Here is a 24180-nt window from a genome sequence, read left to right as displayed (position 1 = left end):
TCCCCTTGGGGGTGATGGGATCCCCTTTTGGGACCTTCTGATAAGCAAAGTCAACAGCAAAGCCAGATTCACTTAATAACCATGTTACTTAGCTCAACCGCTGCAGTGGTTCACTTAACAACTAGGCCAGGAAAGACAAAACTCACTTAACAACTGTCTACCTTAGCAACAGAAATGTTGGGCTCAATTGTGGTCGGAAGCCAAGGACTACCTACACAAAGTTAATTGCATTGCTCACTCAAGGGTTGGTGGCATCATTTTGGCCTCATACACATTGGTATTAACAGCCCAAATGTCAAAAAGGGCAGGAGTAATGCTATGGTAATTACCAAACTCTGGAAGCTAATACTGCCATATTGGACCAAGTTATTAAGGGTCCTTCTCTAAATTTGGCAGGCTTTAGAGTTAAGACAAGAGCCTGCTATCCTTAGAACTGGAGCAGTAAGAATTTATTTATTTATTTATTTACAAAGACAGATGAGGTCATAATGAAGAATTTGCTATGTTTAGTGAATAATACTAAGTCTGTCATCTGCACCTCCATAACTGTCTGGTTTGGTTCTGCAACCAAAGAAGACAGACACAGACTTCAGAGGATAATTAGAACTGCAGAAAAAACAATTGCTACCAACCTGCCTTCCATTGAGGTCCTGTATACTGCACGAGTCAAAAAGAGGGCTGTGGAAATATTTACAGACCCCTCACATCCTGGACATAAATTGTTTCAACTCCTACCCTCAAAACGATGCTATAGAGCACTGCACACCAGAACAATTAGACACAAGAACAGTTTTTTCCCGAACGCCATCACTCTGCTAAACAAATAATTCCCTCAACACTGTCAAACTATTCACTAAATCTGCATTACTATTAATCTTCTCATCGTTCCTATCACCCATCTCCTCCCACTTATGACTGCATGACTGTAACTTTGTTGCTTGTATCCTTACAATTTATATTGACTGTTTCCTAATATGATTTGATTGTTTATTTGTACCCTATGACTATCATTAAGTGTTGTACCTTATGATTCTTGACGAATGTATCTTTTCTGACTGAGACCATATGCACCAAAGACAAATTCCTTGTGCGTCCAATCACACTTGGCCAATAAAGAATTCTAGTCTAGTCTAGTCTAGTCTAGTCTAGTCTAGTCTAGTCTAGTCTAGTCTAGTCTATTATTCTACCCTACTCTACTCTACTCTACTCTACTCTACTCTACTCTACTCTACTCTACTCTACTCTACTCTACTCTACTCTACAAACAAAAGTATTTCAAACCTCTAGGTCCCTTCCCATCACCGGTCTGCATGGATCCAACCTGTCAACATCAACACAACACTGACATGTACTAAGTGCTGATACGTTATTAAGTCTACCTTTACAACTGTTGGATGGAAGAAAACCCTTGAGAAAGCCACAACGATGCAAAGGATGCACTAGTCCTCCACATAACAAACTCAAGTCAAATCAAATCCATTCTTTTACAAGACATCCAAACTAAGTAGCAAATATAAACAAGCTCAGTGTTAACTCAGGTCAAGACTCATTAAGCTTGTTTCCCAGAGTGGCCAATCAGAAAAGCCCATAGAGACAGCCAATAAACTCCAATTTTCTGCACTCAAGAATTTGCATGGATCCAGGAGGAACCTGGACATATAAATCCCACATTGTTATTATCATAGCTAACAGCCGCTTCTCTTCGGTGGGCCTGTCACGCCCAACTTGGCATTCTCCAAATACACTGGACCCTACCATTCTCATCATGAAGGTGACGTGAATAGGAGTTCAGGTCATCTGGAGAACATCACCTGGTCCAATTTTTTTTAAAAAAATCACCCAAGATGGCAGCCAAACATCCGACTCAGAAATGTTTGGCTTCTATTTAGCCGCCCAAATAGTTGCAGCCCCCCTACCAGTTGCAACCAAAGCTCGTTCATTGTTGCCATTTGGGGACTTTCCAGAAGTCCTCTTCAATCCAAGAGAAGCGCTCACCTCTGGGAGAGGCATCCCGTTGATAATGAGATCCGGTTGCTGGGGTCCCTGACCCGTGAAGGTGTGGTGGTAGTTGTGGTTGGAGCCGGCGTTCCGGTTGTTTTGGTTCTCCACGTTGAGAAAGGTGCTTTCCGATCGGCGGCAACCCAGTGGCAGAGTCTGTTGGTGATAGTCAAAGTAGTTGAGGGATGACGTCAAGGAGGAACAGCTGACAACGTTCATTTTATCAGTCTCCTCTACATCCCGGGGCACTAGGCGGATGTCGTTCTTGCTGATTTTTTTCTTCTTGGAGGATTTCTTTTGGTGGCCGTAGGAGTACTCTGCAATTCTGCAGGACAGAAGAAAGCAAAGTGAGAACCTTACGTCATCCTCAAACCGCACACTAGTCAAGAGGGCATCTCAGAGAGGCCGATTTTCCCAATCCACATGCAGAGAGGGCGATTGATGGCTCAGCTCTTTTTGACAGCGAAGGGTCTCGGGTGTTATCTCTCATAAGCTCATAACGAGTTTGTGGATCCGACACACACAAGAACAACAAGTGAGGAAAATAAAGGAAAGGGAAGGCAATATTCCCCTTCGTTTTGGTTTTGGTTGGGTTTGGTTTTGGGGTTTAGTTGGGTTTGGTTTTTTTCTGCTGCTGAGAACGGTTGGTATCTAGTTACCCGAGATATAGTTCAGCCTGCAGAAAATGGAGAGGGAAAAAAAAATAATAATTATGTGAAAATCCATGAACTGAAAAAAAAAAAAAAAGAGTATGCAAATGCATTTCCTTTGGTAATAAGGATCAGAAAAAATTATTTAAATGGATTCACAGAAATGGGGAAAGTGGCGAGGAAAATCGGCTGAGAGATTGTTCTGTATCATTTCCCGTAGCAGTAAACCCAGTACGTCCCTTCAGCCTGGCCAAAGGTGTTCTATCTAGATAATACACGCTTATAAACAGCCACTGGAGTCAATTACCTGGCACCGGGCTTGTTCCCCGGCAGCCAGAATTTCTGCAGGCCAATTATCTTGTGAACTCAATTTGCCAGATTAATACAGTATTCAAAAAAAAAAGATCCATCTGGTAGGTTTTGTTCCTTAGTGGTTCGTTTTTCTCAGCTTGAAAACATCCCCCCTTGATCCTACATTGTTCTTCTCTCTCCCGGCCTCTCCCTCCAGATGTCTGGACTCCATTTTTTTTCCCAGGATTCTCAGCAAAGGCTCTGAAGGTCAGGAATTCTGGGAGATGAAGTCCACCCATCTGGCAGCATTCCTGCAAGGCTGGAATTCAGCGGTTCCTAGAACGGAGAGCTGGTGTGTTTCGAAAGGGACACGCACATTTTTCGACCTTTAACTGGTTAAGCGAAATACGCAAGTGATTTATCTCTCACCCAGGGAAAAAAAGAAAGAAAAGAAAATCGAGAGAAAGAGGAAAGAGCAGGAGGAGAAAAGTTATCAGTAAACAACAGCCAGGAAAAAATAATTAGAGACACGAAGGCAATCAGATGTTATCTTGATGAGTTAGATTGAAGGAACTGTGACTCGGTGTGTTTACTACTGGGGACCATGTCTTGTTATCAGTGCCACACAGACGTAGATATTGAAGGGAGATGTGAAGGCAGCGTGGCCAGGCTTTTAAAAGTCAGAAATAGATCTCACTGGTACCAAAGGGTGGAAAATGTTCATTTTCCAAAGTCATGCCTGCTGAGCTTTAAAAAAAAAAAAAACTCCAAAAAAACCCAAAAACCCGCCACTACTACCATCAAAATTCATCGCCTAGGCTAGCTTTGCAACAAAAACGCAAGACAAATGATTCCAAAGTGTCTCTTCTTCAAAGTGGATGCACTCCAAAATAGAGGGGGGGGGCATGGACAGCTTTCACTCCCACAATTCCCCCAGCCAGCATCTCTATAGAGTGCAGAATTCTGGGAAGGGTATCTATGAGAATCTCTGTCCAACAGATAAAGACACTGTGAGACTTTTGCTGAAGGGGGAAAAGTCAAGGAGAACATCCGAAAGATCTTTCTCTCGTCTCCAAAGAATAAAAACACGCTTTCTTTCTTTCTTTCTTTCTTTTTTTTAAATAAGACACGTCCTACTGCAGGTTAATAGTTAGGCTGTGTGTCACTGCAGCGTGAGATGTTTTCGAAAGGAATTGCAAGCCAGGAAGAAGCTTGGTTTGCCACTTAAATGCAGGACTGGGTGAATTTCGTAAGGGTGGAAACCCAGAAAAAGAACGAACGGAAAGTGCTAGTATTGTTTAAGGCTCCCTAAATTATCTGCTCAAAACTAGATTGCTCCAGCATTGCAGGCTCAAACAGCTCTTGCTTAACCCCAAATTAATGCACCCCAGAGAACCAAGTAGCTAGAACAGGGTTGACCATTTAGCAACAGGTATAGAGGTAGAAATCATCCAAACTGCCTACACTGGCTGCTTGAAGAGATCCAGAAAGCTTATGCAAATTCTCAGCACCTGAGTGGAAGCATCCACTAACCTGCCTACACCTGTCACATCCCTGTCCCTGGTTTGGAAGACAAAAGGGACAGGGCCTCCCTACCACACGCTGTGGGTGTGGAGGAGAGGAGGGGCACCTTCTCCTAACCCTGATTTCAAACACACAATGGACAAATAACAAGGGATGTTCTTTTGCAGCATGCCCATTGGCTGCATTTTTTAAAGAAAACCATCGGATGCTTCTGGGGAGGAAAATCTCAGCACGCTTTCTATCAGCGGCTCATATTTTTAAACACCATATTTGCACCCTTTCCCCCACCACCCACCCACCCACCTCAAGGAAATCCAGTTGAACTTGATGGAAGTTCACTTCTGGAAGGAGTCATACAGACTTGCCCTGTTTCAGCGTCTCTCGTGGGTTGGAACGCTTCCCGCAAGGATCTTGAGACCTTGCTTACTCAGGCATTCACTGGTGCTTTATTTGTGTGTTTTTCTCCTTCTCCTGGCCAATTATTTAATTAAAGTGCCCTTCATTAATCCCCTCCAAGCCATCACGCTAAACCGACTAGTTATACCCAAAGTGGGAACTCTGTTTGGGGGGGGGCGTTGATTCAATTGAAGATCAGCGCCTATTCTTGCTTAATGGGCCGAGCCGGTAAGAAATTCGACATATTAGATCTCTTAAAAAGCCGAACTCCTGGAAATACAGGGCGGCTTTTATTTGTAGAGGATGGCCTCCATCATTTCACACCCTGAAACTGTATGGCCCGGAGGTACAACAAGACATTGTAAAAAAAACTCAAGAGTGAGAAATACAATCCCTGAACTCTGTTAATATGAAGAGTATCAATAAGTCCCTGAAGAATGCCAGGCTTCAAATTGCTGGAGTGCAATTCAGGATTTTTTTATTTATTTTTTCAAAAGAGAGGACAACATTCATTTCCATCCCCTGAACTGAAGGAATGGAGAAGTTATGGCTATTTCATTCCTAACCGGATTAAACCATTTATAGGCGGTTGCAGCTGTTCCTTTATGGCACCCAATTGATATTCATGTGTGGTTAGCCGTTTGTCTCCTAACTTGTGCAACACAGAGAATAGCAAAAGACAGACAATGATCACACACAGCTGTTAAATATTCAGGGGATCCCAAATCCATGTTTTAAGATTTTCGAAAGCAGGCGGGGTGGTGATGGGTGGGGGGGCAAGAGACAGAAAAAAAGGCTACACGCCACTCTACGTCTTGGGCAAACACCTCCCTAAATGCAGGCAATATTTATAATAAAAAAAATAAGTCCGGGCATCATTCAAACATCATTGGTGGAAGGGAGAGAAAAAAACACCAGGGAAAAACAACTTAAAAAGCCACCCTAATTTTTTTTTTTTTTAGCAGAGAACAGACAGATAAAAGTTGAAATAGGGAAAAAGGATTTAAAAATAAAAAAGAAAGAAAAAGAAAGAAAGCTTCCTTATCATTGTTCTCCTTGCAAGAACAGCAGAGGAGAACCACCGAAATTCTCTGGATGGTGTTTGTTTGGTTTTTTTTCCCCTATTTCTTCTCTCAAACAGACCATTCAGAAAAAGTCCTGCCAAGACTGTCCCTCTCTCTCTCTCTCTCTCTCTCTTCCCCACAGCAAATATATATCTGTATATTTCTAGCCTTTTATCTTCTCTCCGACCAGATTTTTTTTTTTTTTTTTTTTTTTTACAGCCAACCCTTTCTGGAGAAAACAAGCTGGCTTCTAAAAAAACACCCACAGTGACCTCATCTGGCGGGGACGGGATAGCGATAGGACTGCAGCCGCGGTGAAGAAAAGCATGGCTAGCAATTGCAAATGCTTGAACGCAGCACTCCTCATCATCATCGCTACCCAGCCGGCTCTCAAACTAATCCAAAGAGCTTTTTTTTTTTTTTTTTGAGCCTTCCCTTTTTCGGGAGGGGAAAAAAGGGGGGAAAAAGACAAAGGGAAGCAGTCCAAACCAGAACAGAGAGCGAGAGATGCATTACTGTGCACGTTCAACATTGCACATCAAAAGCCTTGCTGTATTATTACAATTCCTTGTATTTTCCCTCTTTTAGTACACTGATGCCATGGCCAGGGGGACACTCTCTCTCTCTCTCTCTCTCTCTCATTCTCTCTCTGTGTGTGTGTGTGTGTGTGTGTGTGTGTGTGTGTGTCTATGTTTTTAATAATCCTGGATAGGCAAAGAATATAAACCAGCCTAATAAATCCACTTTTAACTGGAGTTAAAAGAATTCACGGTTGACCTTTTTTAATACGGCCTATCTCTTGAAAGCAGGGAAGGAACGTTCCTGGGTTAGGAACGGATGGACACAATTATTGAACGACACATTTAAAAGGTTGGGTGTCAAGCAAGCCCACCTAAGGGCTAATATCGAAAGAGGTCAGTACTATACCTGCAGTTGTAAGTCCTGATTTCTTTGTTATCCCGTTTGCATTTGACAGCGACAAAGATCATGGTGACAAACAGAATGGCAGCAATGGAACCCAGGGCAATAATAAAAATCAGGGACAAATTTACAGATCCTATGGATTCTTGGGCATCCAGGGCTGGAGAAAGATATATCAAAATCAAGGCCGATGCCGAAAGCGACGTTTTCCCGTGGTCGTGGGCCACGACAATCAGCTCGTAAGTAGTCTTGGAGTTTTCCCCAAAGGCTCGGGTGGTCCTTATCTCACCATTGACCTGGTCGATCTCAAAAAACCCTCGATCCCCTTCAGCCATCTCGTAGGAAAGTCTCCCGTTCTCCCCTTCATCATAGTCATCTGCCTTGACCACGGTCACCAAGTAGCCAACACCAGCGTTCCTGGGGATGTAGACCTCCGCGGTCCCGTTGACTAAAGGAGGGGCTGTTATCACGGGAGTGTTGTCGTTGACGTCCAGGACAATAACTCGGATGGTGGCGTTGCTTTGCAAGGAAGGGTTGCCTCCATCTTTGGCCAAGACCTTGAACTCAAAAGATTTGGTCTGCTCATGGTTGAACGATCTCAAGGCGTAGATGTCTCCCGAGTTGGGGTTGATGGAGACATAGGTGAAAACAGGCATATCCCTGACTTGGGATGGGACAATCTGATAGGAGACACTGCCATTTAGACCCAGGTCAGGATCCCTGGCAGAAACGGAAAGGAGATAGGCCCCGGGGGTATTGTTCTCTTGCACAATGACCTGGTAATAAGGTTTGGAGAAGTGAGGGTGGTTGTCGTTCTCATCTGTGATCTTGACAGTAAAGGACTTTGTGGCCTGCAAAGAAGGGATCCCATTGTCCTTCGCTTGGATGGTTAGATTATACTGGTCTCTCTGCTCCCTGTCTAAACGTCCATCCACTAGGATGGTGGAGAAACTCTCGTATTCCTGCAAGCGAAAGGGCACGTTGCCCAACAGTTTACATTGCACTCGGCCATTGGCACCAGCATCTCTGTCGGAAACTCTCACCAAGGCGATGACGTAGCCCGGTGGTGCGTTCTCGCTGACTTCCACCAGTTCGCTATTGACAGAGAGCAAGTTAATGAGGGGCGGGTTGTCATTGGCATCCTGTATAGTGACAGTCACTTTGCAATGGGCTGGGATGGAGTTGGGACCCAGATCTTTAGCCTGTACGTCCAGTTCGTAGGCGTGACCTTCTTCGTAGTCAATCGCCCCAGTGACCGTGATCAAGCCGGTCTGAGGGTTGATCTGGAAGAGGTCCCTGGCCTTCTCGGAGACGTAGCTGTGGATGGAATACAAAACCTGCCCGTTGGTGCCCTCATCGGGGTCTGTGGCATTGAGGCGGATCACCGGTGTGCCAGGAGGAACGTTCTCCAGCACGCTAACGGTGTAAGAGGGCTCTTCAAAGAGAGGGTTATTGTCATTGGAGTCAATGACTCTGATGGTTAACTCCACCGTTCCAAAGTTGGGCGGGTCCCCCCCATCCAAAGCTGTGATCATGTAACTGTAATGAGATTGGGTCTCTCGATCCAGGCTCTTCTCCACCACCAGTTCGGCAAAGCGAGAACCATCCCCTCGGGTCTTGGTTTCCAAGCCAAAGAGATCGTTGGGAGTGATCTCATAACTCTGCACTCCAAAGCTGCCCGAGTCTGGATCATAAGCACTTTCAAGTGGTACCCTGGTCCCCGGGCTGGCTGTCTCGGAGATCTCCAGCGCAATTTGATCTGTGGGAAAACTGGGAGCATTATCATTGAGGTCTTTAATCTCCAGCTTGATCACACAAATCTCCATGGAGCTTGACATGACCTCTAAAGAGATCACACACTTGGGGCTTTGTCTGCAAAGTAAGTCCCGGTCAATCTTCTGCTTGGTCACTAGTAAGCCTGATCCAGGGTTGATGTCCACCAGGTGAGGTGCTGAGTTGGACACCACTCGGAAAGCAGTGGGTTGCCGAGGATCCAGCACAAAGCCTGCGTCTCGGGCATCTTTGGCAATATTTGCAATCACCGTGCCAGCTCTTTGCTCTTCTTCCACGGAATACTTCAAGTTGATCAGAGCTCCTACACCAGACCACCAAACAGCGAGCAGAAATTGGAGGAGGGGGCAGAGAATATCCATAGTTCACCCCCTCCGTGTCTCCTCCACTACCTCCTCCTCCTCCTCCTCCCTGTGTCTCTCTCCGGATGCCTGTTGATTTTCGTGCCTGGGAAAGGAGGGGAAGTCGGAAGGCTTGTGGAAGGGACAGAAGGAAAGAAGGAGTGAGTCAGAGGGAAAGGAAGGAAAGAAAAGAAGCCGTTCTACGGGGAGGGGGGTTTACTTTACAAGCTCATGTCTTCACTGCGTCTGTCTCCCTCTCTCAGGTGCACCGCCTTATTCAGCAACCTCCCTAGCCTTAAGGAAAACCGGGAAGAAATGCTTCCCTTCCACTCGCCAGATCGGGAGGAGTTACACAATTCGCAAATCTATTTCCAATTCTTTTTTAGAAAGAAAAGAAAAAAACACACACACACAATCCTGAATTGGGGAGGAGGGACCTCAGCCGACTTACACCTGGCATGCGCAAATCTTTAAAAAAAAAAAAAACCTTTACCCCTTCCTCTGTCTCCACTCCCCACCCACCCCCCTTCCTCAATTTGCACAGACCCTTAATGAAGAAAGTGGAGTACCTGGGAAGAGGAGGAGGAGGAAAGGAAGGGAAAGGGGAAGGGAATCCACGGACGAAGGTAGCAAAGCCAATTCCGCGGAAGGAGAAGGGACCACGGCGGTGGAAGATGGGGATGGAGGGAGGGAGGGGATAGTAACTAAGGCTAAGATACGGCGAAGAGCTGGGGAAGGGAGGGAGGGAGACTAGAGGGGAGTCACGCAGGAGAAGTCACGGAGAGGTTTGGGTGGGGGAGTAGAGAGAGACACGCGTGGAAGGAGGCCGGCGAGACGAGAAAACCTTTCCGGAGAGTTTTTTTGTTTCTTTTTTAGCTCTGGAAGTCCATCCGAAAGAAGGCGAGGCGGCGATCGCGGTCCCAAATCGTCGGATGCGTTGGGGGAGGCATCGGGGAGGCGAGGGTGGGGGGCGAGGAGACACGCCGGACCCCCCTCCTCCTCCTCCTCTTCCTCCTCCCTTCCTTCTCTCTTTCTCTGTCCGTGGGCAAAGAAGAAACCCGCAGCTGGCGGCGGAGAGGAATGCCCCCCCCCGGCTTGCAAGGCAAGGATGATGGGTGGGGGGCTGTCGGGGGGTCCTCGAAAGCTTTCTCGGCTGGGCAGGTGGGAAGCAGGGCGTCGAGGGGGGGGGCGATGGTGGAAAAAAGGCACTCAGGAGCGCCGCTGGCAGCGATGCCGGGCTGCTGCTTCTTCTCCTCCCGGTCTCCTCCCGGCGGCGGCTCCTTGCGGGGCCCCCATCCTCATTATCTGGCGTTGAGCATCCTCCGAGCAGCCCAGCGCCGCAGGAAACAAAGCAGCAGCGAGGAAAGTTTGCTGGCGCAGCTCATCGTCCGCGTTGTCCGTCCCCTCCCCACCTCCAGACGGAGCAAAAAGGAGGAGTAGCGAAGCCAACCCCCCCCCCCAAAAAAATAAATTAATTTTTTAAATTTAAAATAAAATTTTAAAAAAAAAAAAAGCTCTCCGGGAGGCAGCTGCAAAGAGGAACGCCGGATCTTTCTCGCCTTCCCCACCAGTTGGGAGTTTTTTTTTTCTTTTCTTTTCTTTTCTTTCTTTCCACCTTCTTTTTTTTGGGGGGGGAGGGGTTTCAATGGGAAGTTGCACGGCGACCCCGAAAGCTCCGGGCGGAGAGAGCCTTTGCAGAGGCACCGCAGCAGCTTTGCAAAGAAGAATAAAAATTAAAATAAAATAAAATAAAATAAAGGTGGCTCGCCCCGCCGGCTTTCCAACTCCTTTAGCCCCGGCTGCCTTTTTCTGCTGCAGCCGGCTTTCTGCTTTCAGCCGCTGCGGCAGCTCCGTCGCCGCCTGCCTTCCGATTTCTCCCGCCGCTCCTCCGCTGCTTTCCAACCGCTCTTCGCTACTCCCGTCCGCCTCTTTTGCCTGGCTTGCTTTGCCTTGCCAGCCAGCCAGCCAGCCGGGCTTTTTTTCCCCCCCCCCCGAGCGCGCCGCGGCTGCCGCTGCCGCTGCTTGCTGCAAAACTGCTGGCCGCACACAGGCGAGCTCGGAGCTGGTACAGCGGCGGCGGCGGCGGCTCCGGTCCCGAGCTACGGCAGGGCTTCGGCCAATCGGAGCGCGGGGTGTGTGGTTGGGGTGGGAGGGGGGGGAGAGAAAGCGCGTTCCGAGCCCGAAAGGGGAGGGGGGTGTGGGGGAGGAGCCGAGGAGGAGGAGGAGGAGGAGGAGGAGGAGGAAAGGGGCGGGGCCCCGGCGGGGTGAAATAGACCAGCGGCGCGGTACCCGAAGGAATCCCAGATCAAAGCAGGAGCCTGGATGGGTTGGGTTGGGTCGGCGTGTGGCTGAGCCGAAGGTGCAAAAGGGGATGGAGGGGGAGAAGCAAACCCCCCCCCCCAAAAAAGGATTTTTTTTTCTCCCCGGGAGCAATTTCCTTTCTTCCTTTTTTCCTATCCCTTTCTCTTTTTCTTTCTTTCTGTTTTTATTCCTTCTCCTATCCCTTTCTCTCTTTTTCTTTCTTTTATTTTTATTCCTTCTCCTATCCCTTTCTTTCTTTCTTTTTTATTCCTTCTCCTATCCCTTTCTCTTTCTTTTCTTTTTTATTCCTTCTCCTATCCCTTTCTTTCTTTCTTTTTATTCCTTCTCCTATCCCTTTCTCTTTCTCTTTCTTTTTTTATTCCTTCTCCTATCCCTTTCTTTCTTTCTTTTTATTCCTTCTCCTATCCCTTTCTCTTTTTTCTTTTTTTTATTCCTTCTCCTATCCCTTTCTCTCTTTCTTTCTTTCTTTCTTTCTTTTTATTCCTTCTCCTATCCCTTTCTCTTTCTTTTCTTTTTTATTCCTTCTCCTATCCCTTTCTTTCTTTCTTTTTATTCCTTCTCCTATCCCTTTCTCTTTCTTTATTCCTTCTCCTATCCCTTTCTCTTTCTCTTTCTTTCTTTTTTTATTCCTTCTCCTATCTCTTTCTTTCTTTCTTTCTTTATTCCTTCTCCTATCTCTTTCTCTTTCTTTTTTATTCCTTTTCCTGTCCCTTTCTTTTTTTCTTTCTTTCTTTTATTCCTTCTCCTATCCCTTTCTCTTTCTTTCTTTCTTTTTATTCCTTCTCCTATCCCTTTTTCTCTCTCTCTCTTTCTTTCTTTTTATTCCTTCTCCTATCCCTTTCTCTTTTTTTCCTTCTTTCTTTTTTGAAAAAAAATTGGTCATTTTGGACTGGAATTGCGTTGTGCAACACAACATCGGACCGTTCCCCACCACCACCACGGTGCCACCGAAGCGTGCAAGAGGACCAGCGCCCCCACCCCCCAGATGCGCCACGGACGCCAAGCTCTTAAACCCATCTTTTTTATTTTCTCCCCCACGCCCATCGTCACCCTCCCGGCGTTACTCCCGGGAGCAGAGAGAGAGAGAGAGAAAAGTCTCTCTTTTGTTTCCCAAATGTCCCTCTTGCGCTTTGCCTGGGCTAACGGCGCGCAGCGGGGCGGCTTTAATTGGCTTCTTTGGTCCTGGACGCCTTTTCTAAAGAAAAAAAAAGGGGGGGAAGCTTTGGGTGAAACGGATTTGTTCCGCGAACGGGAAGCGGTTGGGCAGCTTGGCTGGGGATGGGGAGGGGCAGGAGGGGAGGGGAAGGGAAGGAAAGGAGAACCCTCCAGACACTTTTCCTCTCCCCCTCTAATCCTCCAAGATGCGACTTCTTCAGGAATCTGCTTCTAAAAACCCAGCTTAAGGCGAAGCTTTTTTAAAAAAAAAAAAATTTAAAAAGGGATTTTGGATTTTGCACACACACACACACAACAAATTGTGTATTGCACTGCAGTGCTGTGCCTTTTTCTCAAGATGGTCTGGTTTCATACACTGCACCAAGTCATAGTCTTGTTAGTAAAAAAATAAATAAATAAACTCCTTCCAGAGGGCTTTGGGCACACTTTAAACAGCTGTCAAGGAACTGGGTTCTTCTGGCCATGTTGCTAGGCCAAAAAATCGCATTATTTATTTTATTTTATTTTATTTTATTTTAATTTATTTTAATTTATTTATTTATTTATTGGTTCGATTTATATGCCGCCTTTCTCTGGAGACTCAGGGCGGCTTACAATGCGTTAAGCAATAGCCTTCATACTTTTGTATGTACCTGCTTAGTAGGGCTTTCAGCCTCTTTTTTGTACAAAGTCAGCTTATTGCCCCCACAATCCGGGTCCTCATTTTACCTACCTCGGAAGGACGGAAGGCTGAGTCAACCTTGAGCCTGGTGAGATTCGAACTTGCAGTAATTGCAGGCAGCTGGTGCTACTTAACAGCACTTTAACCTGCTGCGCCACCAAGGCTCTTGTGGAGTTAGTGCAATGTTTGAACCCGCTTACATATTTAATACAGTGGGGCCATGGAAGGCTAAACTGCAAGGTGGCATTTAGCCATAATGGACTTCACCTGCTTTGGCTTTAGCAAACCCAGCCAGCTGTTGGGATCCTAAGCTATCATGCACAGGTGAACCCGGCCCCATTGCATTTTATTCAACAAACTGTGATTAAACAAACCAAGATTTGTGCAATGTGTGACTCCGCTCATCGAGGGTATCCTGGTCCATCGTAGTTATTTGGGGGAATGTGTTTTTAACCTTGCAGCACATATCATCATTATCATCATTATTATTAATATTATTATTATTATTATTCATTCCATGTCATTTGAAGCAACCTACTTATACATTCACCACTGCTATGAATGAAGCATTGACAAGATAGCTGAGCAGCCATGAAAAATATGTCTTGTAATTCTACTGAAATGTAACATATTAATTCTTCTTCAATCGAAGGGCCACTTCCTTCTTTTCCAGGAAGAAATCTATTTCAAAGCCATTTTTTTTTAATCTTCTTTAATCTGCAAAAAAAAAAAAAAAAAACCAAAAAAACCCCCAAACCTCATAGAGGCTCGGTCAATAGAGGAGAATGCAAGGGATTTGTCAACGCCCCCCCCCACCCTCTGAATTTCTACATACACTTTTTGCTTGAGAAAGGGCTCCAATAACCGATACATCTTCATATTTTTATAGGAACCGAAGGGTCCCAACCCATGTTGTGAATGAAGCGATATGGTTCTTTTCGCTGCATGGAGCAAAACACCGCCTGGCGTCAGTTTGCATATTTCTGTGGCCTCTGCTCATTCCAAGGAGGGAATGTGCCTTGAATGAGGTCAGTTCTCCTTAATGAATTTAAGGGCTATAAAAAGAAACGGAAAGACACCTCCTCCTCCTCCTCCTCCTCTTTCTCCTTTCCTGGTGTGTGCTTGTTAATTACAGTCGCTAGATGAATAGAATGCCAAAGTTGTAAAGAAGATGTTCCAGAAGTTCCTTTCAAACACGCTGAATCCTTAAATCAATGAAACTTAAAAAGTATGCTTATAAATCAATCCGACTGCCTCGAGAATTGATTTCCCTGAATAAGAGCCTTGTCCGGGGGTCTATTCTGTTTGATTTTAGTTTAGTTAGGCTCTCTATATTGCTTTCTGTGGTTTGTCTAATGCAGTCCTGACCCCTTTCGGGGAAGAGCAAACCAAGGAAAGAATGAAAGCCTTAAAAAAAAAGGATGAGAGAGAGGGAGAGAGGGAGGGAGGGAGGGAGGGAGAGAGAGAGAGAGAGAGAGAGAGAGAGAGAGGAGGGGGAGTAATTCCTGCCATCTGCCCCCATGGCAGGTATTTTTTTCCCACGCAGCCAGAAACAACCTCACAATATGGCAGTTCTGAGATTTTGGAAGTTTGGTTTCTTTCTGTCTGTAGGTTTAAACTTAATCTGGCACATCACAAAGGGTGACTCATCTAAAATTTAAAAGAAAAAGAGCAGATGATCAAGTTTAAATGGAGACCGGCCACCATGTGCTTCCTCTAATTGACACAGTACTGGGGCCGAGTAAACTAATAATTAGATCTTGAGACAATATGGATGGAGCCGTTAACATTGATCCGCACGGGCATCCCGAGACCGGTCCAAAGTTAAAAATAGATTCATAACTTTTTATAGGCCGCACCATGCAAAAAGCATCTCCTCTAGAGAGAGAGAGAAAGCATCACCAGAGAACGATTCAGTCTTATATGAAAAACAATGTGCCAGAGCTTCAGGAAACTCACAGCTAGGCTCATATCTAATCAATAATCAATGGTGATGTAATAGAACAAGGCAATCTTTTTCCTTTGTTTTCATAGGATGAGCAACACTGGAGTCTGAAGACATATAAGATAAAAGATGAACATTCAGATGGGGATGGCCACAACGCAACACATTATTAAGTGCTCATTGATTTTAGTGCATTTAACTATGTGCCCGGTTATATATATATATATATTGCACATTGCTCCTGGAAGCACGAAGCCGAGAACACCAGCCTGAAGATGACGAATGAGACTTCGTCGAAACGTCACCAAGACACTTCCAATTTTACGTGGGAGAAGACCCGAATAACCAAAGACCTACATACAAACACCCGCGAAAACCTGAGAAAACAAATATATATATATATATATATATATATATATATATATATAAAATTACCCGTTTTCCTAACAGCCTATTTCTCAAAGCAATCCATACTGGGAACCACAGTAGAAATGGTCAGTAACGTCCTACAAATGTTCTAAGAATGCCTTCTAGCACAGGTGAAATGCTACTGGTTTGGACCGGTTCGCCCGAACTGGTAGTGGCGGCAGCGTGAGGCTCCGCCCACCTGCCCGGATATTGTTACTTCCTGGTTTTAACCAGGAAGTAACCTTTTTTTGACCCTCTGCACATGCGCAGAAGGCTTTGCGCATGCGCATAGGGTCCAAGCGTACACGTGACTCTTGGACTTCCGAACAGGTAGGGAAGGTAAGCAGATTTCACCCCTGCTTCCTAGACCTAGTATCCTAGGAGTTAGCCCCTTGCCCCTAAGGGATACAGTGGGACTAACAGCTGAGTAAGCATTTGTAGAACTGGATTGGCTCATAAAAATGGGACAATAATGAAAACAATGAATTTCATAGAGTTTCACAATGCCCCTCCAATGAACTATAAACATAAGGATAGGTTTCATGTTCTCAGATATTCAAAGAATTCACTTTGGTGCATTTGCCTAACACACATAACAAATCACATTTTGTTCTCTGTGTTGGGATAATCCCAATTTGTACGATTCGTGTTTGGTTTGCTGTGCTGCGCAAAGCCAGAATTTTGGATTAAAAATGGAGGAAGCTTATTATTTAAAAAGAAAAACACAATTAGGTTAATCACAGGTTAGGTGCGAAGACGGCGGTGGTCTCGTTCTGATGTCTACAACAAGCCTGTAGGGTAGATTCGACATATTTAGGAAGATGAAAGAGATGGAGAAATGATGGCAAGATGGTAGTTTTCTGACAGCCTTTGAAACGGAGTCGCGTCGTGAAAGAAATGGTGTTCAAATCTTTTCATCTGGATCTCACTTTTCCTTTGCAGAGAGTTATCTATGTTTCTTTGCCTCTATGAAAACTCATGGGATGTCTGTTGGTTTAGATGTTTCCAGCAGCAGGCTAATGAAAAGGATTCAGCGTCGTCTTGCAAGGTCTCACAAACCAGGAGCAGTGAGAAAGTAGGACCAGGAACTGAGTTTTGTGGAGATCTTACCACATATGTGTTTCATCCCTCAAGAAGTGATTCAGAAGAAAGGAAACCATCTTACATAGAATCAGATCATTAGTTTGCCAAGCTGAGAGGAGCACAGAGATAACTCTGAAGAAAATGTATGGCCACCGTTAGTAAAACAGGAGCTAGTCCAGGAACATGTGAGAAAGAAACTCATGATTGAGCTGCCTTGATTCTCTTTGATATAATAGGAAGGGAAGGAGAAATACTGTCAGGCTTTCAAGATGTTGTTATTACGGTATAAGCTATTTCAATAAAGTAGACTTCTACTATCCCTTTGTAGTCTCTGTTTCTCAGCCGGTCTGCCTTGAAGAGCTGGCAGAAATGATGCTATGCTCACCAGTGGCATCTCTTTAAAACCTTAAACCTGACCAGCATTGATGATAATTACCTAGTTTGGGTAATGAAACGGCTGCAAGAAAACAAGCAAGCTCAGAGGGCACCCAAGGACTTCTCACTTCAGTACCCTGGACAAGGATTTTCCCCAGCTTTCTACCCTGTTTCCTCCAAACCAAGACATCCCCTGATAATAAGCCCAATCGGGCTTTTGAGCGCATGGCAATAAGGCCAAGCGCTTATTTCAAGGTTCAAAAAGATATAAGACAGGGTCTTATTTTGGGGGAAATGCAGTATGAAGATACCAATAGGGTTAAGATAGATAGATAGAGAGAGATAGAGATAGATAGATAGATAGATAGATAGATAGATAGATAGATAGATAGATGGATGGATGGATGGATATAATCTCTACAATTTCACAATGGCCAATAGATGGCAGACATGATATAACAAATCCTGTCTTGTTGCCATCTAGTGGTCATCTAAATTTTTGCAACCCAAATCTTTCAGTAATAGATACAGTATAGGTAGACTTTGTTTAGGGACTGTCTTGTTTAGCAACCATTCACAATAACAGCAGTGAGGAAAAAGTAACTTTACAAATAATCCTCACATTTACACCTGCACAAATCAATAAATTAAAAAACAAAAAACAAAAAAACCCTGAACTCAGTTTATAAACACAGTTGTAGTTTTACTTAGCAACTACTTTGTGGAATGACCAAGTTGTCAGACCCAATTACGGTCACTAAACGAGAACCACACTACCTATACTAGAACTTTACAAGCAAAATTAATGTCCCAACACTCACACACAGACCATCCACTGGATTATCTGCCAAGGTTCAATTTGAATTCCAGATATATTATGACAGGAACCCCACCACGGATGTCACTAACTCCGAAGTACTACAATCCCCATCTACATCAGACATATTTCTATCACACAAGGTGAAGCAGGGTTGAAATGCTCCCGGTTCAGACCGGATCGCCTGATCCGGTAGCGATGGAGGCAGGTGGTTCGGAGAACCGGTAGCAAAAATCCCTGCCCCCCCATGCCCAGCTGAGCCGCACAATCATCAGACACTTTTTTTTTAACTTTTAAAAGCATTTTTTCTACAACCTCTTCGGCCGAAAAAATGCTTTTAAAAGTTTTTTTAAAAAAGTCTCTGATGATCACGCGGCTCAGCTGGGATTGTCAAAGGCTTTTAAAAGAAAAAAACCCTTTTTTTTTTTAAATGCCTCTGCTGATCCAAGCCGAGTTGTCTGATCGGCAGAGGCTTTTTTAAATACTCAGTTTGGATCGTCAGAGGCATTTAAAAGAAAAAAAGAGCAATTTTGATGATGTCTGGATGGTGGGTGGAGCCTCCCGCCATCACCGCTACCGCTTCACTGCTGGCTGGGGGATTCTGGGAGTTGAAGTCCACCCATCTTCAAGCTACCAAGGTTGAGAAACACTGCCCTATGGATATATTGAGGATTCTTCTACTGCAGGAGAATCCAGAGAGAAGAATAAAAATTGTGTTTTTCAGGACTGAATCCAACCTTGAAAAGCCTTTAGCTGGAAGTCTGGGTAGCATCTTCGCTCCTGAGTTTCATGAAGCTATTAAACTGAAGCTATTCAGAAGGGGGATAACTCTGCTCCTTGGAAGCCTATTTATATTAATTTTTTTTAAAAAAAATATTACTGATGTGATTTTATATCATTTATTGGTTAATTTATTAGCTTGATTTAGGGCAAGGTGTTCGGATTTTAAGATACATCACCAACAGCCTCTGGTAAGTATGGCATCATAGACATTACCATGCGGTTAATGAATAAATAGGCGGGATAAAGATGCGTATCAAAATGCAATGTTTAAACCTGAATGTGTAAAAAGGGCAGTCATGTAACAGAGCACATAAAATTGTGCCTAGCTGAAGGTGTTAGAGACCTGAACCCAATGGGGCTCATATTCTGGGTATTCTGGAGGTATAAAGAGGCTGGTAGGTAATGGATTTTTTCACAATAAAATTCATGTAAAACTTTGTACATAAACATAACACCTCCTCTCTTTTTTTCTCCCTCCCTCCCTCCCTCCTCTGTCTCCCTCCCTCCCTTCCTCTCTCTCTCCCTCTCTCTCTCCCTCTCTCTCTCTCCCTCCCTCCCTCCTCTCTCCCTCTATCTCCCTCTCCCTCTCTCCCTCCCTCCTCTCTCTCCCTTCCTCTCTCTCTCCCTCTCTCTCTCCCTCTCTCTCTCTCCCTCCCTCCCTCCTCTCTCTCCCTCTATCTCCCTCTCCCTCTCTCCCTCCCTCCTCTCTCTCCCTCTCTCTCTCTCTCCCTCCTTCTCCCTCTCTCTCCCTCTCCCTCTCTCCCTCCCTCCCTCCTCTCTCTCCCTCTCTCTCCCTCTCCCTCTCTCCCTCCCTCCTCTCTCTCCCTCTCTCTCTCTCTCCCTCCCTCTCCCTCTCTCTCCCTCTCTCTCTCTCTCCCTCTCTGGGACTTATTTTACCAATGTAAAATAGTATTTTACCTACTTATTTTACCAATGTAAAATAGTATTTTACCTACTTATTTTAGACAATAAAAACAGAAGTTAGAAATGCAGGGACATAAAAAGGATAAATGTTAAAATGGAAATTTGATAAAATAGACAAACTAAGTATTATTGTTATTATAGTATTAACGTTATTGTGATGAATGCTATTGTAAACGTTTTGATTATTACTGCCTAAAAACAATTGTACCCAGACAACACACTGTTTGATTGAAATGGAATTTTTATACATTATTCAAATAAAGTAAATAAAATATGGGGGGGGGGGAGTTCTTAAGTAGAGGACTGTCCTGTCCAGCCAATCAAAGCTGTCATATCCTTCTGAAATCACTTTCCATATCATGCTAATGTTCAGCCTGGTATTAGAAAATACTGATTTTTTTAAAAAAATCAAATCTGATCCCTCTCTGGATTATAATTTTCCCGCCAGGCTGTGGCAATTCAGTTAAAAACATCTGGAAACGACATGGAGAATATTTTCATGGCTGGGCCATCATCTCCTTGTTGCTATGTTTGGCAACCAGGAAAAAAAAATGTCACTAGGGTCATTTCAGCTGAATAATGACCTGCTCCCTTCTTCATACCGCTGATTTCGGAGCCTTTGTTTGGAAGCTTTTAGGAGCAATCTCCCTTCCTTTGAAAGGCCTCTGCCTCCCTCACTTTCAGAGAGTCTTTGATAAAAAGAAAAATAGCAGATGAACTTGCTGCTATGTTCTTGTGGCAAATCCTTGTCAGGAACCTATTGATCAATAAAAGTAAACCGGCGCCTTCAAGATTTGATTGAGCTGGAGGAAAAGTCTGAACGGCCTCTCTCTCCGCCATTAGCAATCCCCACCGGTTACAAGAAATGGAAGGACCGCACAGGTAAATTAATATACATGTACGGGAGAGAGAGAGTGAGAGAGAGAAAGAGAGAGAGAAAGGGGGAGAGAGAAAGAGAGAAAGAAAGAGAGAGAGAGAGAGAGAGAAAGGGAGAGAGAGAGAAAGAGAGAGAGAAAAGAAAGAGAGAGGGAGAGAGAGAGAGAGAGAGAAAGAGAAAGGGGGAGAGAGAAAGAGAGAAAGAGAGAGAAAGAGAGAGAAAGGGAGAGAGAGAGAGAAAGAGAGAAAAAAGAAAGAGGGAGAGAGAGAGAAAGAGAGAGAGAAGGGGAGAGAGAAAGAGAAAGAAAGAGAGAGAGGGGGAGAGAAAGGGAGAGAGAGAAAGAGAGAGAAAAAAGAAAGAGAGGGAGAGAGAGAGAGGGAGAGAGAAAAAGAGAGAGAAAGAGACAGAGAAAGGGAGAAAGAGAAAGAGAAAGAGAGAGAGTACACTTCTTGTACCACAAACCAGGATAGACTCCGAAGCAGACATCCTAACAATGAGAAGTTCCAAAGACTAAAAATGTAGAACGAGAACCTCAGGGAAAGGTTTCGAAGAAGCAGACAAGGAAAAAGGAGGAGCCCTGGTAGCACAGCAGACTAAAGCCACTGTTATTAACATCAGTTGCCTGCAATTACTGCAAGTTCAAATCTCACCAGGCTCAAGGTTGACTCAGCCTTCCATCCTTTCTAAGGTAGGTGAAATGAGGACCCAGATTGTGGGGGCAATAAGATGACTTTGTATAAATATACAAAAGTATGAAGGTTATTGCTTAATGCATTGTAAGCCGCCCTGAGTCTTCGGAGAAGGGCGGCATATAAATCAAATCAAAAAAGAAAAAAAAATATCTTGCTTGCAAGCCAGACGGCCGAATTTCTGTTCTCCCGGAAATTTGAAGTGGCTTTTTTTCCAAGCCATCTTTTCTGGCTCCTGGAAGAGCCTGTAGAAAGTTAGCACCCACCCCTCCTAGACGAATGAAGTATTTTGAGAAATATTTTTATAAAAGGCAGAATGTTATATTGTCCCTAAAGGAGAAACATGTTTCTAAAGACAGAAACTCAGAGCCTCAGTTCTCTGCCCCAAGTAGAAACTAAGGGGGCCAACTTTTAGAGATGCAGATTTGGTAATCCATTCAAGACAGGATATTTTGAACAATGGTAAGGTTAGCCTTCAGCCACAATCGGAATTGCACAACAAGCCCCTTCATTGCACCAGCCAAACTTCATCCAAACATACCTCAAACAAACTCCTAGGATGGGCGTCTGACGGCAGTTAATAGAATACATGCCCTTGCATGGGAACAGGAAGCTCAAGGGCAAGGCCCAGATATAAATAACCCTCACTCTCCACTCCATGTGTTCAGCTGCACCAGGACTTCAAACCCATGTGGTCCTGTCCATCAATAAACCATCTTTCCAATCAGCCTCCATGTTTCCAGTGTCTTTCTCCCCACTTGGAACTGAACCAGATGGATATTTCTTCCAACAAGCCAGACTTAAAACCACAGCTAACCCCCCGTGGATAAAAGAGGGAATTAAATTCAACTTTTCGCACCTTCTCATGAATATGTCATGCCTGCCGAGATTCCATTTTCAACTCCATTGCTTCCGAGCAGCTCGGTTCCTTTTGAAAACAAAACATCACACACAAACACAAACACAAACACAAACACACACACACGCACAGAGGAATAAGGTTGCCAACTTTTTTTTAAAAAGGCCCACTCCTCTGCTTTTAGAGCCCATCCTGACATGCAAAACAACTGTAATCCCTCTCTCTAAAAAATAAATCTGAGAAAGCATTTTTAACCACCTTTCCCTTTTCTCTGTTTATCAAGTTTCCTCTGCAGCTACAGACAGAAGAATCGGAAATAGAAATGCACCTGGCACTCTACGCATCCTACTCAGGTGTAACTTACATTAGAAGCTTCAGCAGATGCCTCCAAAGCAGGGGTAAAATCCAGCAGGTTCTGAAATTTTGAGTAGTTTGGAGAATTGGCAAATACCGCCTCTGGCTGGCCCCAGAGTGGGGTGGGAATGGAGATTTTGCAATATCCTTCCCCCAGGAGTGGAGAGGGAATGGGGATTTTGCAGTATCCCTCCCCTAGGAGTGGGGAGGGAATGGAGATTTTATTTATTTATTTATTTATTTATTTATTGGTTCGATTTATATGCTGCCCTTCTCCGGAGACTCAGGGCGGCTTACAATGCGTTAAGCAATAGCCTTCATACTTTTGTATATACCTGCTTAGTAGGGCTTTCGCACCCCCCTAAGCGGTGTTCTTTTTTTATATATACAAAGTCAGTTTATTGCCCCCACAAACCGGGTCCTCATTTTACCTACCTCGGAAGGATGGAAGGCTGAGTCAACCTTGAGCCTTGAGCCTGGTGAGAATTGAACTCACAGTAATTGCAGGCAGCTGGCAGCTAAGTACTACTTTAACAGCAGTTTTTTTAGGCCGCTGCGCCACCAAGGCTCTTGCGGTATCCTTCCTCTGGCACGCCCACCAAGCCACACCATGCCCACCAAGCCACGCCCACAGAACCTGCAGTTAAAAAAAATGAATTTCACCACTGTTCCAGAGCATCTTTTTGACTGACACCCTTAGTTTAATTTGGGGAATGTGGTTGACCAAGAAAGAAAGACATTCTATCTCTCTTTTTTTTTTAAAGCAATCACCCCAAAATATTCCATCTCTTGCCTTCTGCTTCTAATCTAATGCAGGGCTCTCCCCAACTCCCCAATAGGCAATGCAATCCGAAGTTGCATTAACAGAGGGATACAATCAAGATCAAGGGAGGTACTAATACCATTCTATAAAGCCTTAGTAAGACCATACCTAGAATCCTGAATCCAGTTTTGGTCACCACACTATAAAAAAGATGTTGAGACTCTGGAAAGAGTGCAGAGAAGAGCAACCAAGATGATGAGGGGACTGGAGGCTAAAACATATGATGAACAGTTGCAGGAACTGGGCATAGCTAGTCTAGTGAAGAGAAGGACCAGGGGAGACATGATAGCAGTCTTCCAATACTTGGGGGGCTGCCCCAGAGAGGAGGAGGGTTAAGCTATTTTCCAAAGCAGCTGAAGGCCAGACAAGGAATAATGGATGGGAACAGATCAAGAAGGAGAGATTCAACCTGGAAATAAGAAAGAATTTTCTGACAGTGAGACCAATCAACCCAGGGAACGGAAGTTGCCTTCAGAAGTTGTGGGAGCTTCATCCCTGGAAGCTTTCAAGAAGAGACTGGACTGCCATCTGTCAAAAATGCTATAGGGCAGGGGTGGTATTCTTTACCTTTGCTACCTGTTTGCAAATGTGAGCATGAGAGCACACGCGCTCGCTTTGCGCATGCACGGAGGGTCAAAAATGGGATGTGATGACATCTGGGTGGGTGGGCGGAGCCTCCCGCTGCCGGCTCTACCAGATCGCGCGATCCGGATAGAGCCAGATGAATTTTACCACTGGTATAGGGTCTGCTTGGGTGGGGGGTTGGACTAGATGACCCACAATGTCCCTTCCAACTCTGTTAATCTGTAACTAATTTCAGGATCCAATTGTCCCGATCTCCACGTCGTCGTTATTTGCCTTTGAGTAATTGCAACCCTTCCCCTCTCATCAGTTTATATTATATTTTAATAACTGTTATCGACCGAACGGTCTTTGAAAGCAGATCCCTCGGAACTGGGATTTATGGTGAAGGAAGGAATAGACCGATTGTGCATTGAAGGGACCTGAACACTCTGCAGAAGCAGCCTCCTTTTTCTTCCTGGCGTCTCTATCTGTGAAAGCACAAAGGAGAAAATCTGGACACCGATTCTTTTAAAGACGCAAGGAG

General features: G+C 44.8%; 1 protein-coding gene across 2 annotated transcripts in view; it reads right to left on the bottom strand.

The window, feature by feature from the left end:
* The window catches only part of PCDH19 (protocadherin 19), a 146179-nt gene extending 135154 nt beyond the window's left edge, over positions 1–11025 (bottom strand). For both annotated transcript variants that reach the window (XM_034416672.3, XM_034416673.3), the window contains exons 1-2: positions 6851–11025; positions 1996–2323 (exon numbers count right to left, since the gene is read on the bottom strand). In XM_034416672.3, the coding sequence (XP_034272563.2) occupies positions 1996–2323; positions 6851–8997 (2475 nt within the window). In that variant the 5' untranslated portion in view covers positions 8998–11025. The remainder of the gene's footprint in view (positions 1–1995; positions 2324–6850) is intronic.
* Positions 11026–24180: the final 13155 nt, after the last annotated feature.

Source organism: Pantherophis guttatus, chromosome 12 (genome assembly GCF_059756535.1).
Source record: "Pantherophis guttatus breed Tessera chromosome 12, ASM5975653v1, whole genome shotgun sequence".
NCBI lineage: Eukaryota > Metazoa > Chordata > Lepidosauria > Squamata > Colubridae > Pantherophis > Pantherophis guttatus.
Note: the sequence above shows the minus strand (reverse complement) of the source record. Positions and strands in the feature narration are given on the sequence as shown.